Source organism: Microtus pennsylvanicus, chromosome 5 (genome assembly GCF_037038515.1).
Source record: "Microtus pennsylvanicus isolate mMicPen1 chromosome 5, mMicPen1.hap1, whole genome shotgun sequence".
Classification (NCBI taxonomy): domain Eukaryota; kingdom Metazoa; phylum Chordata; class Mammalia; order Rodentia; family Cricetidae; genus Microtus; species Microtus pennsylvanicus.
Window position 1 is genome coordinate 10,348,659 of NC_134583.1, and position 13,275 is coordinate 10,361,933.

Genomic DNA, 13,275 nt, shown 5'->3' on the forward strand with positions numbered 1-13,275 from the left:
GGATTGGGCATCCTGCCAAGGTGATGACATGTTTGAAAGTTAACTGTGAGGGCTGACAACTGGGTAAATTTGCAAAAGTCATTAAATCACACTTCACATGGGTGAATTTTATGACAGGTAAATAACTTATTACTTTAAAAATGTTCTGAAAATAAAGATCAACCATATGCCATATTATTGCTAAAACTAATGGCTATTATGTGAGCACATTGCTGTCAAGCTATACTTGGATTTTTTTCAAGTATTTTTAAAAACAAATGAAAACAAAACTAAAAATTAGTTTGCTATCTGTCATATCCAAACGTTTGGACTGTCACTATGAAGGGCACCAGTTCAGCACCATCATCGCCAATCTCCCCTCTCCTGTGTATCTAAGTGTGGGGAAGGTTCTTGTCTTAGGCAAAAGTCCATCTCCACTCATAATACATTTTTATATAGTTCCTACTAGTATATACAGGGCACTGGGAGACTGCTTTGCCCACATCCCTCCTCACACAGACTCAAGAGGAGGTGCTAATGTTTTCCTCGTGTTACACATAAAACATGGAGCGAACTTACTCTCTCAAGTCTACACTGGAAACAAACAGTAAAACACAGTTAATTGCAGGCATCCCAGTCCAATAGAATGGCAGTTATTCTATTTCAACACCAGAAATCAGTTACGTGGTCCCTTCATTTTAGACAAACTTATATAAAACTCCTCAACAAGAAAGCTGACTGGAGCTAGAATGATCAAATGGCTGTTTTTAAAAATGTGCATTGGATCACTTCACAGAGGAAAAAAGGGAAACTACACTAGGGCCGTAGTTGTAACCTGGGGCGCATGGACAATCTAGTCATGGCTCTAATTCGATTCCCTAAATCACATAAAGCAATCTGAATATTTCTCATAGTCAATGTTCACCATAAGATAGGTGCAGCTTGGTGTATTTTTCATCATTAGCACATCGAATCCTGTTCCATTTTAAGGTAAGCAGTCACAGGATTACAACTTACCAACAGCACACAGTAAGAAAGTATTCAGAGGTAGGATCTGAAACCTACAGCATGTATGAGCTATACTCAGCTTAAAGGTGACCAGGCAGCCTCTAGGCAAAGTCCCAAGTAAGCCAGGCTCATTTGGACTTTTTTCATTCCCTTGTCCTGGGCACTGAGAGCCCACTGTCTTGTTCCCCAAGCCTCAACAACAAGAAAACAAGACTGGTGGTTTATACTCACAACCCAGTTACTTTAACAAGACTGGAGAATTAGCTCTAGTGTCAATGTGTCTGCCTACTCACTAACTCTTATGGCTAGGTACCCTGACTGCAAGATACATTAACATCTGAGCTTTTTTCTTGGCAGTAAAGTGGAAATCTTCTATTTTCCTCAGTGATTATCTACGGAGTTCCTAAGTTAAGTTTATCTATAGAGGCCACAGAATCAGGCACTTCCATAAACATTAAGTGCTCAGAGTTGGGTGTGAATTAGTGTAAGGAGCTGAAGTATTCAGTTTTCTCATAGAAAATTAGCAGCAAACAGGTCCTACAAGGTTTTAACTTCATGATCATAATAAACTAAGATGATATACACAGATCAGCCTACCTATTGACATTATTAACCATGAATGAATAATTATAAAGCAATTTAATACATTCCAACCATATACCCACAGATGAACCAAAGTGACTAGTATTTAGTATTCTAAAGGATGTCAGATCCAAAATGTTACTTGTATTTGTGGATTATATACTTGTCATAATTGTGTTGAGTATGTATGACTGTTTGTGATCCACAAGTGCCACCTAGTGATAAAATGACGACTGTGCTGTCAACTTAAAACCAGGGAACAAAGTGTGAGCAAATGGGTACATAAGAAACTCTCTTAAGCTTTGAGAAATCAATTTTACAAAGCACCCGAAACAGTCACATTCATATCTGAGAACCCATGGCCTCAAGAAATCTCCATTCTCATTTGAGTCATAAATTACCTCTCATGCACAGTTAAGCAACAGTTCCTAAATAATAAAGGTAACATGTCAAAGTTGTGTGCAGTAACTGAAACAGCTGATAGAAGTAACTTCATGATTTCACAGGAGTGGGTTTACAAGTGAGCCAGCACTTAAAAAATCATTATATTTCATTCTCTCATATGGCAATGTTAGGAGTAAAATATTAGACATCAAAATTAAAAAGAAGAAACTATATAAGAACTGACTTTTTGTGAGATGAAAAGGTGGGAAAAAATCCAAGGCTACAAAATAATAGTACTTAGATTTTTTTTTTTTTAGCACTTAAGAATGCCAAAGGCAAGCACTAACAATAGATTCTACAGACTTACTCACTAACCCCGTTTTCCACAACAGGCTTAGAGATTTGGTAAGAAGCAGTACAAACCTTCCCCATCCACACTCTTCCCTTAGATTACTGGGGCACACAGCCTCACAGAACGTGCTCTATAAACATGGCCAGCTACAAAGGCAGAAGAAGAACAGGGGCAAGGATGGCATATACAGGCCCTACCCCAGGCTTCTCTGGTCTCAGTTGAACATGGAAGTGACTCAGAAAGTCTTGCAAAAGGATCAGGGTAAGTAGAATTAAAGTCTGACCACAGGGAAGAGGATACTGAGGGAGGGCTGAGACCTGAAATGGAATGACAGCTGATCACAAACAATGCAAAATGCAGCTGAATTTCTGAGGAAGGATGGCAGTCAAGGGAAGACCGAGTCAGCAAGCAAGAAGAAAGGTCTTTCTTTAGTGGTAAAACTAAATTGCAAACTGCATTTTACTTCTGGAATGTTTCTTGAGTACCTAATATATCAAAAAACAGCTGCTATTTTTTGCTTTTGTTTTTTACAACAGAAATGGGAAAACTGAACGTTGTTTAGTTAAACTGACAGCATCAAACTGGAAGAAGCCTGTCAGAAGTAGAAAACATGCCACAACTAGCAATCATCTGTTGTTTGAAGTGTCATATTCAACAGGTTAACTGCAGAGAAGGGATTTTTAAAAGAACTCCACCCTTTCATAAACACAGTCATTGGGATAACAGACGTTTGCACATATAAAGGGAAGGAATCTCCCTAGATGGCTGCCTTCAGTCTTCACTGTCCTTGTATGTCACCAATTCCCTACTGAGGAGTTCACAGCTTCTTCCCTTGAGTTAAGTCTAGCAAGAATGGCTTTTATCAGCAGTATAATGGACGCTCTGAAATCTTCAGAACCAGGGCTCAAGAAGCTTTAGCAGCTTCCATTTCCTTCCTCTTAGAACCCAACATCATGAGATAAATGCCCACTTGATACAGAAAGGTCACATGGAGAATGGTTGGGCATTTGCTAAGAGTCCAACTGAGGTCCCAGCAGTCAGGGGTACTACTCTGCCAGGCATGAAAGTCACCTTAGATGATCTGTCCAGGTGACAGTAATATGGACCAAGGTACATGTAAACAAACGTGATCATTTTGACGCAGCATTTTGACTTCTGAAATGAATTCAAACAATCTGACAGGTATGAAAGACATTTGTTTGTCTATAGTAACCAAAAATTAGAAACTAAAATGTTAATCATTAGAATGCCAATTGAGAATAATTCCATCTTTGTCTCCTTCACCAGCTCTTTTTCCTCTGTCCAACTCTTAGATCCTACTACTTCTCAGGCTGTGTCTTTGTTGACTATACTGTCCCCCTCCATTTGCTCTAATCTCATGACTATATCCCCAAATCATCTTCCCACCCAGGTGTTTGCCCGAGCTCAGGATATACTGTCAATTGCCTTCACAAAGTGTGGACACTTGTGGTGGTTTAAATGAGAACAGCCTAGACCTAGAAGATCCTGTATTTGAATGCTTGGTCCTCAGTCCTTAGTTGGTGGAACTGTCTGGGAGAAGGATTAGGAGGTGTGGCCTTGTTGGAGGAGGTGTGTCGTCACAGGGGTTGGCTTTGAGGTTTCCAGAGCCCCAGCCAGGCCCAGTCTCAGTCTCATCTGCCTCAAACTTGTGGCTAGGCTGTTAAGTGTTGAGCTCCTGCTCCAGAGCTACACTTGTGGCTAGGCTATAAGTGTTGAGCTCCTGCTCCAGAGCTACACTTGTGGCTAGGCTATAAGTGTTGAGCTCCTGCTCCAGAGCTACACTTGTGGCTAGGCTATAAGTGTTGAGCTCCTGCTCCAGAGCTACACTTGTGACTAGGCTATAAGTGTTGAGCTCCTGCTCCAGAGCTACACTTGCCTGCTGTCAAGTTTCCTGCCACGATGGACTTACCCTCTAAAACTAAGCCATCACCCAATAAACTCCTTTTATAAACTGCCATTCTTGGTATATTCTGGCAAAGCACGTGGCTGGTTAGCCTTTATCCTAAGAATCTGCTTGAGGTTAAATTGAAGACTGTCTAGTATTGACTCAGCTTTGTAGTTACTAGTGACCTCTCTTAATCAGAGCCACAATGAAAAAGAGCAAGCAGGGCAAAAAGAAATACAAAATGCATAGTTTGACTAGAAAAAAAAAAGAGTACCAGGAAATACAATGTTGGAGGTGTGGTTTATACTGAAAGAGATAAGGAGAGGTCTGATTAGGAATGAAATAAAAGAGAGTGGTGTCCTACTGAGTAGGTAAGGCCTTACTACTACTAATTCTGTGGCTAGCGAAAATGAAATGCCTAAGACATCTAAAGCTAAGAAAATGATAATCAACAAAGAAAAACATCAAAAAATCAAAAGTGTATGCAAATCTAGAGGGGGCCAGGTTCCAGCCCAAGTTTGGAACAGAACCTGACAGCTGTCAAGTAAAGAGGTTGTAGAATCATCCTCTGGAAAGCCACTAACAACAGGTGTGTGGCAGGGGAGTCCCTGCATGAAGCTGTGAAAAGCGTAGCCTCTATTGTGATGGAGACCCTAAAATGTCGGAGATCCCAGAGCTGTGTGATGGCTGCTGAGGAGAGAAATGGAAACAGGGAGCGGAGACAGCCCAAGAAACTAGTAGGAGACCGTAAGAGCCACCTAAGAAGCCCTTTGACATCAAACACAGAACGTTTGTCCTGATGGGTTTCAGTCATGTTTTGTTCCAGAATTTCCTCACTATGCCCCTTTTCCTCACTTCTGCAATGGTTATATTCCATGCCACTGTATGTTGGAAGTATGTAATTTGCTTTTGAACAGGGGTTTATAGTTAAAAGATTGCCTGACTAACAGAAGTGACATTGGGTTGGGCTTTAAAACAGTGTAAGTGTTGAGACTGTGAAAGACCATGGGGACTTTTGAAGTTGGATTAAATGTATTTTGCATTATAATATGCCTACAAGAAGTCCACGGGGACCTTAGGTTGGAATGTGGTGTTTTGCATGAGAATGGCCCCCACAGGCTCATAAATTTGAATACTTAGTCCCTGGTTGGTGGAATTCTTTAGAGAAGGTGTGGCCTTGTTGAAAAAGGTGTGTCACCGGGGGTGGGGTAGGGCTGAGGTTTCAAAAGTTTCTCTCCAACTTGTACGTAAAGATGTAATCCCTCAGCTACTTCTCCAGAACCATGCCTGTCTGTTTGCCTTCTACTGCGTTTCCCACCATAATGGTCATAGACTCACACTTTGAAACTGTAAGCAATGTCTCCAATATATTCTTCTAAGTTTACAAAAGTAACTAAGTACTATAGGCTCTACAAAGGTCTAGTGTGTCAAGTACCAACTTGAGGCTTGCATGGCTAGTGCTTTTACCCAATGAGACATCTCTTTGGCCAACTCAAGTTCAATCTTGGAAGCCACACAAAAAGCTAGATGCAATGGCATAAATAATAATGCAATCCCAGCACTCCTAGAGGGAGAGGGGAAGCAGAAGGAACAGAATTGTCTAGAACTATGTAGCACGGCAGTAGAAAAAGAAAAAGACAGTCTCAAACGAAATGAAAGGCAAGAGCGACTCCTGCAAGTTGTTTTTTAATCTCTACATGTGTTCTGTGGTGTGCATGTGTGCACTCGTGGACAAATAAATATTTAAATACTGACTCCATTATCTGTCCCTTACTTCCAGCATATCACACTTCTGTTGACCTTAAGATGATTTGCAGACTGTGTTATCTACTCTAAATCCAATCCTCACATTCTAGAGTTTTATTCTGAAAGAGTTTATTACAACTTGCGCCTTAATCAGATGTTAGTAAAGAACTACAAGTTAAAGTCACTGATTCTTTCATTGAATAACACACTATCTTCACATGTTCTATAATGGGCCACACACCCTACAACATACTAGAATAAAACAAGTTTTGTCTTACCACCAGGAAATGATCAAAACAACATGTAGACTATTCCATTACAGGACTCATTAGTTAAGACAGTGTACATCCAGGGATGGAGAGATGGCTCAGTGGCTAACAGTAGGACTTAGGCTTCATTTCCAGAACCCACATTGAGGCTCACAACCGTCTGTAACTCCAGTCTTAGGGGAACTGATTTCCCCTTCTCACTGCCGTGGGCATCAGACACCTATCTGGAACACAGACATATATGCGGGAAGAATCCTACACATAAAAGAAAATGTAAATGATAAAAGTTCACTCTGTCTCTCTCAGACCGATAATGCAAAAATAATAAATACATAAATAAAAACAAAACAAAAAACCCCACTTTGCTTATGGAGGAAATTTTTACAACTGGGAGAGTTAAAAAATAAGTTTATTGGTAGTAAATTTTATTTTTGTACTAATCAAGAATATAAAATGTCAGCTCTTTATGAGAGAAACTAGCCTGCTTAGACTATGAAAAACAAACCCAAAACATAAAAGAACATTATTTCCACTATTAGAAGGGCAAGTCAATGCTGCAAACTGCAGCTAGCAACTCCCAGAGTGGCACAAAGGTAACCCTTGAGATACCGTGATAAACTGAGGGAAACAGTTAGTCAACAGTAAGTCATACTTTATGTGCTACCTCACTTCTAGTTCAAGTTCACAAATAAGGGGAACCTATGCAGACTGTATTCATAACTGAATTAACATAACAATTTCTTTATCAATTTTAATTTCTATACTATCATGAACACATTTTCTACAAAAAACAATTTTCTTAACAATGTAGAAAAGAGAACACATCAAAGCTGCAAATATCTATGCCACCATACATGTTTATTAAACATGGTGAACCTGCAAATAAATTTCAGGTATATTTCATAATCTCTTCTTTGTAAAACTAGAATAGAAAAATATAAAGACATTGATTTTAAAAGCATTTCTTTCTAAATTAAAATGTTTTAAATTCTCTTATTGTATGCATTTTTTCCCCTGTGGTTTAGCTCTTTTGGTTTTCAAACTACTAATTTAGCTTCAAAAAACAAATTCACATTTAATTCTTAGTAAGACAATGAGAGATGATATATAGAATATCACCATGTAATTACTACTAAAAGAAAACAAAAAACAATTAAAATATTAATTTCTTCGGCTGGGGAAATAGCTCAGCTGGTAAAGCATTTAATCCACAAGTATAAGGGCCCAAGATCAAACCTAGAAGCTAAGTTCAATACATCTGGTATACTGGAACTCATAATTCCAGCACTGGGGAGGCAAAAATGGGCAGGTCCCAGGGGTTCACTATCCAGCCAGGCTAGACACTTGGTAAGTTTCAAGACAGCAGGAGATCCCATCTTAAAGGAGGGTTGATGGCACTGGAGGAAGAACACAGGTTGTCTGTCTTCTGGATCCCACAAACGTGTACACAGGTGCACCTACAAAGATGTGAACATGTACACAGGCAGCCCAATTCCTCAAGTATTAGACATTACCCCTTTCCTTCATCCAAATAAGATAAAAAAACCAACCACTTGATGCATAAACTAAACTAATGGAAAGGGTTGTACACTCTTGTGCTCTTAACATGAGATGATTCATGTTCATTGTTTTCATTTTATTTAGTCAGTTTGGTCTGGCTCTGTCCTATGCACGGAGTGAATGGTGCTATCATTCTGGCAAGAAATCAGGAACAAGACAGAACAAGCGTAGATCCTAAGTTCATTAGTTAGGACGTGGCGTCTCCAACTCTTCGGAGCCTCAATATCTATTAATAAACTGTCACGGAGCAGAGCTGCTGACAAGACGGGCTTGATAACAGAAAAGCGGAGCTTCGCTTGTTCTGCTCTTCTAGTCTTTTAGCGCCTGTCATAGAATATCTTCCCGTCAACATCTAACTCTCTAGAACTGTAAGCCAGAATCAACCCCTCTTCAAGTTGGTTTTGGTTGTGATATTTTATCACAGCAATGTAAAAGCAGCTAATACCACACCTGACCCACTTAACAAGCCTTTCCTTTGAATGACATGCTCGGATTATTTGTTCGGCTACATGTGTATGACACGTAAATAATGTCTGCACCCCATGCTTTATTTTAGTCATTCCGGATTTCTATTGAGCTCAGTGGCCACCAGTTTCACACGTACTGATTATCTTTGGATTTCCATAACCACTCACTAACAACCATAGACTCAGTTTATTCAACCCCCTGACAGAGTAACCCTATAAATACAGTCAGTCTACTTAAGTGAAATCCACCAATGACTGACTCACTCACAGCGCTTGGCTCTTCATAGGGTCTTGTACCCCTGCTAAACATTTGCTACGTATAATGAGGAAGAAGGGCATCGAGACTGGGAAGAGTCAGATCCCATTGCCTGTGTAGTGCTAGCTTAGGTAAATTATGGAAATTAACCCCTGGTTTACTACATATAAGAAAATCCGATGTGCATTTAATTCTCATAATTTGCTATGATAATTTCATTTACTGGTTCAAAACATACTTAGAGAACCTTTAGGTACTATGCGCTAGGGCTAGAAATGTCATTCAATTACAGGTAAGTGTCACAAAGGAGAACAGAAATAACCAAGTCCCAAGTTGCTTGGCAAAAGCTTGTCTAGGGAAGAAACATTTGAGATGGGACTAGAATGGTGAGAAGGAAGCAGTCATGTGATGCTTTGGAGGAAGAGCTCAAAGGCAGAGGAATAAGTGCAAAGACAATTATTCACTAGTGATATTTTGAACCAACAAAACTGAATTTATATTGCACCTAGCTTCAATTCTGTCTCCACTTACTGGAGCTGCTGTGATTCGCCAACTGTCAAGTTATAGCTTATATGCTTGAGCTACATCACATCTCCAACTCTGACATTATGATTCTGAAAATGTAACTAACTCTAGGATTCTTCCATTGAGCCTCAGCACACTGCACAGAGAAGAAAATGCTGGCTGCAGAGGACCAACTCCTATGGAGGAAATCAGTATTTTGTATCTTAATTCCTAGAATAGGGGTCCACTATGGAGTACCGCAGTGACATTCTAACTCTAGAGGAAAGAACAAAGGACTCACGACTGAGAAACTTCAGATTCCTAGCTCTGCCACTGATTTAAGAGATGCAGCTTTTGGCAAACCAAACTTTATAACCTCGAGTCAGTATCTGTGAAATGAGGTCTGTCTACCCAACTCCATTTCCTAGGACGATTATGACTGCCTAAGAACTTCTAAACGTACTGTGGAGAACAAGAGAAAACATGCATTTTATTCTACAGTTGGAATAGACATTTACTGATCTTGCCCAATATGTCAGTATTTAAGAGAAAAAATACAGGTCTCCAAAATAAATGACCTGCCTAAATATAGTCTGGCATAATCAATATAGCACCTAATTTTCTATATACTCAATTTAATATATTTTTCACCAAACCACATTTTTTAGCCATCCCACCCTCAGTGCAGTCTACAGTTAATTCTTTTTGCTCAAGTACAAGAAGGTTAAAAACTGACTTTTTTAAAAAATTAAGTACCCACGTAGATTTCGGAGGCACAAAACTGATATAATTTGGTAGCAGTTAAATTTTGAAAGTGAAGAGCCATAATACTAAGAATGCAATGATGAAAAGCATCTGTTGTCTTAGAAAAGAGTATGTACTAAATGAGTCCACATCTGGTCTATAACTAGAATGTTTTTTTAAACCACAGCTTCTAATTATATTTGTGTAATGCTGATTTCATTGTACTGTTATTGAGATATTAATTATGTGGATCTCCTATCTTGCTGTTTGTGTGCTGGGATTGACGCCAGAACCTCAAGCATGGTGGGCAAGAATTCTGAGTTACACCCCAAACCACTATTTTCTTAATTTAAAAGGTGATATAGTTTGTCCATATAAAACACTGAAAGCAATGTAAGATTGTTTCTGTATTGGGTCATCTTTCTCTTTTTCTATTCATGATTTAAACTAGAGGTAGAATGTAAGTTGAAAAATAGCTACCGAGTGCCCGAGGTGCACCACTGACTATACAATACTGTTTAATATGGTCAAATAGGACTATAATGGAAACTATGTAATGCTTTTGACATCAGAAAGGCCTGAATTAAATCAAGAATATGAAAATAAACTAGGCACTAAAATGAAACAAATTTCAAAACGATACCAGCTTTGGGCTGAGAACATCAAACTGATTACTGTCTCCCTCAGCAACTTGCAGGCCTCAATGAAGCAAGAATGTGAGAGCTTTAAGGAGTACTGTGCAATAAAGAAGCACGCCCAGTAAGTGTGTGGAAACAAGTGGTGGACCACGAAGTACGAGTTATTATTATATAACAATTTGTAGTCTACAAGCACAGCAATTCGCCAGGGTACATGTAAATGCTTATTTAAAAACTGCAATTCTTGCATAATGACTCACTGAAGTTTTTAGTCTTAAAAAAGAATGTTGTCTATGAAAGCTGGATCAACTACCTGCTTCTGAAAAAAGGAATTTATCTTAGCTTCACGAGGGGGGAAAAACCCACATACAGAATGTTTTCCTCTTCCCAAACAGGCCTTCTTTTAGACGTGACCTTAAAGCAGGTCACCTTCTCGGGAACCTTATTTCCTAACAATATGTCAGATACTATGCTGGGTTTTCTGCACCCACTGCTTAGCAGGATTTGTCACACTGATGGAGTAGCGATTACTCCCATCTTACAGCAAAGGAAACCAACATTCGGGGAGCAGAGGGAAACCAAGTCACACAGTAGCCTGTCCTACACACTGAACCTTCTTGTCTTAAACCTTGCCCTTCCCACCACACTTGTAAGATAGCCATAGTCTCAATGAATACGGGATCTCTAAAGTTACTCTTAGTGATAAAGAGAAAGGACTTAGCAATCATCTAAGGTAAAAATGTTTTTGTTGAGTGTTAATTAGTTTGAAACTTTTAACTCCTTACTACACTGACTAAAAATAAACCTTAAAGGCAACTCAGTCTAGATTCTCATAAATCGCAGAGTATGGTGTAGAAAACACAAAGTGCTTAAAAATAGGAAAAAGTCATAGGAAATGCACGAAGGTATTTTTAACCAAAGTTTTAAAGAGTTCTAAGCTGCAGTTTAAATACACACACACACACACACACACAGAGTTTTTCTTTTGTAAATATGAAGATTCTTAGAACTGACACCACTGTGGAACTGAAAATAGGTGATGTACTGAAGACACTCGGAAACGTCTGCTCTGAAATTCCAACTGAAGATTCCATTTATTCGGTTTTTCTAACAGCGACTTCTGGTGTAGTGTTATAGTCTGGCAGTCACCATAATCACTACTTGCCTCTTCAGAATGTGCCATTTTTATAGCTCATTTCAAACGTCTCTTCATAACAGCCTCGTGTCACTGAAGAATGGAATTCATCTACATTGGCCCAACAGGGGGACAGAACTACTCTATGGTATCCGAGAAAGAAGAATCCCGGAGCGCGGAAAGCGCCGGAAGACGGTCTCTTTAACAGCCTGTCCCGAGCATCCTTTGGTCTCACACACCACACCAGAAGTCACACACACGCAATCTTGGCCTTTAACACCACGACCAGGGAACCGAAACTCCGCAGCCGCCAAACTTCGCGCGACCTATTTACGGATAATCGAACCACGTATGTAAGCAGGTCTAGAGTCACAGATCCAAAGTCAACCGTGAAGCCCGTCCGGAAGCCGCCGCCTCCCGCTCCCCGACCCCGGGCGGCGGCGCGGGGGCTGCAGGGCCCGGCCTCGCTCACCTCTTCCACCTCGATCTCCTTGTAGTCGATCTCTTCGAAGTTGAGGACCTGCGATGGCGCTTCGATCATCTCACTGGCAGAAGACGAGGAGGAGGACGAGGCGGCGGAGGCTGTCGACATGATCCCCCGCGGCGCCCGGGGGGCCACGCCCGCCCACCGGCCCGCCCGCCGCCCGTCAGCCCCGAGCCGCGCCGCCCCGCCGCCGGGCGCTCCGTGGCGCGGGACTGACCGGGGCCACAGCCGAGTCCCGGCTCCGGCTCCTCAGCGCTTTCCGTCGGCGGGCCCCGCCCACCAGACTTCCAGTTCCGGTTTGGACTCGGAACTGGGTGGAAGGAGGCGACGCTGGAGGAAGCGGACGGGGGTAGTTTTTGTGACTCGGACCGAGAGAGCAGCGCCGGCTTCGGGGCGGAGTGGGCGAGGGGGAGCGTGGAGCCGTGGGCCCGTGGGACAAGTTTCGCGAGACTTTTGTGCAAGGGCCTCGGCGGCGGGGTGGTACCGCGATACCTGGCGCGGTGACGCAATGAAAGTGCGCGCACGGAACTGGCGCGGAGCGAGGCTGAAGGCTGTCCGGCTGGTCCCGCAGGAAGCAGCGGGAAAGATAAACTCTGTAGCGTTTTGCTAATTTTTTGGAGCTGCGTCGTGCCTTCCCCGCCTCTGTTCTGAGCGGTCTGCAGACAGGCAGGGTGGCGTTCGTGTCGTGATCTTTGGGCGCCTCTTGATTTTCAGTTTCTCTCGGGAGCTGTTGAAGCTTTCAAGCTTGGCCAAAATGTTTCCGCGCTGTGGGCTTTTGCAGCACTGTGCTTTGCTCTAACTCCTAAGCCTGTGAGGGATTCGAAGAAAAAGCAGTTAGTGCGAGCATCCTGAGTAACACCGTGAAGTAGGAGTGCTCACTGATTGAAGTTAACGTTGTGGTGTCAGACAGACAAAATTTCACACAAGTCGTAAGGCAGGACAGGCTCCAAAACCACAGAGAAACCCTGTCTCGAAAAACCAAAATAAAATAAAATAAAATTGTTTAACTTTGTTCAGTTACTGAGACTGTCGCCCACAACAGCCCGAAGAATTTGTTTTGAGAGATTTACCCCTCGTGCAAAGATGGACCCTTAGACACAACAAGGAAAAAAAAATTCTAAGAGAAACCAGTATGAAGCAAAGCTGGAAGACTCATACTTCGCTGTCCTTACAATATTTATGTACAGGGTTTTGATGACCGTTGAAGGCATTGTCTTTGAATGCCTGCTAAGGAGTTTAAGCTCACAAGGGGTTTGTGAAG

At 41.4% G+C, this 13,275-nt stretch overlaps 1 protein-coding gene across 2 annotated transcripts in view; it reads right to left on the reverse strand.

The window, feature by feature from the left end:
- Map3k7 (mitogen-activated protein kinase kinase kinase 7) overlaps nt 1–12,264 on the reverse strand; it is a 57,544-nt gene extending 45,280 nt beyond the window's left edge. For both annotated transcript variants that reach the window (XM_075971280.1, XM_075971279.1), the window contains exon 1: nt 12,003–12,264. In XM_075971280.1, coding sequence (XP_075827395.1) covers nt 12,003–12,122 — 120 coding nt within the window. In that variant the 5' untranslated portion in view covers nt 12,123–12,264. The remainder of the gene's footprint in view (nt 1–12,002) is intronic.
- Between the last annotated feature and the right edge of the window lie 1,011 nt (nt 12,265–13,275).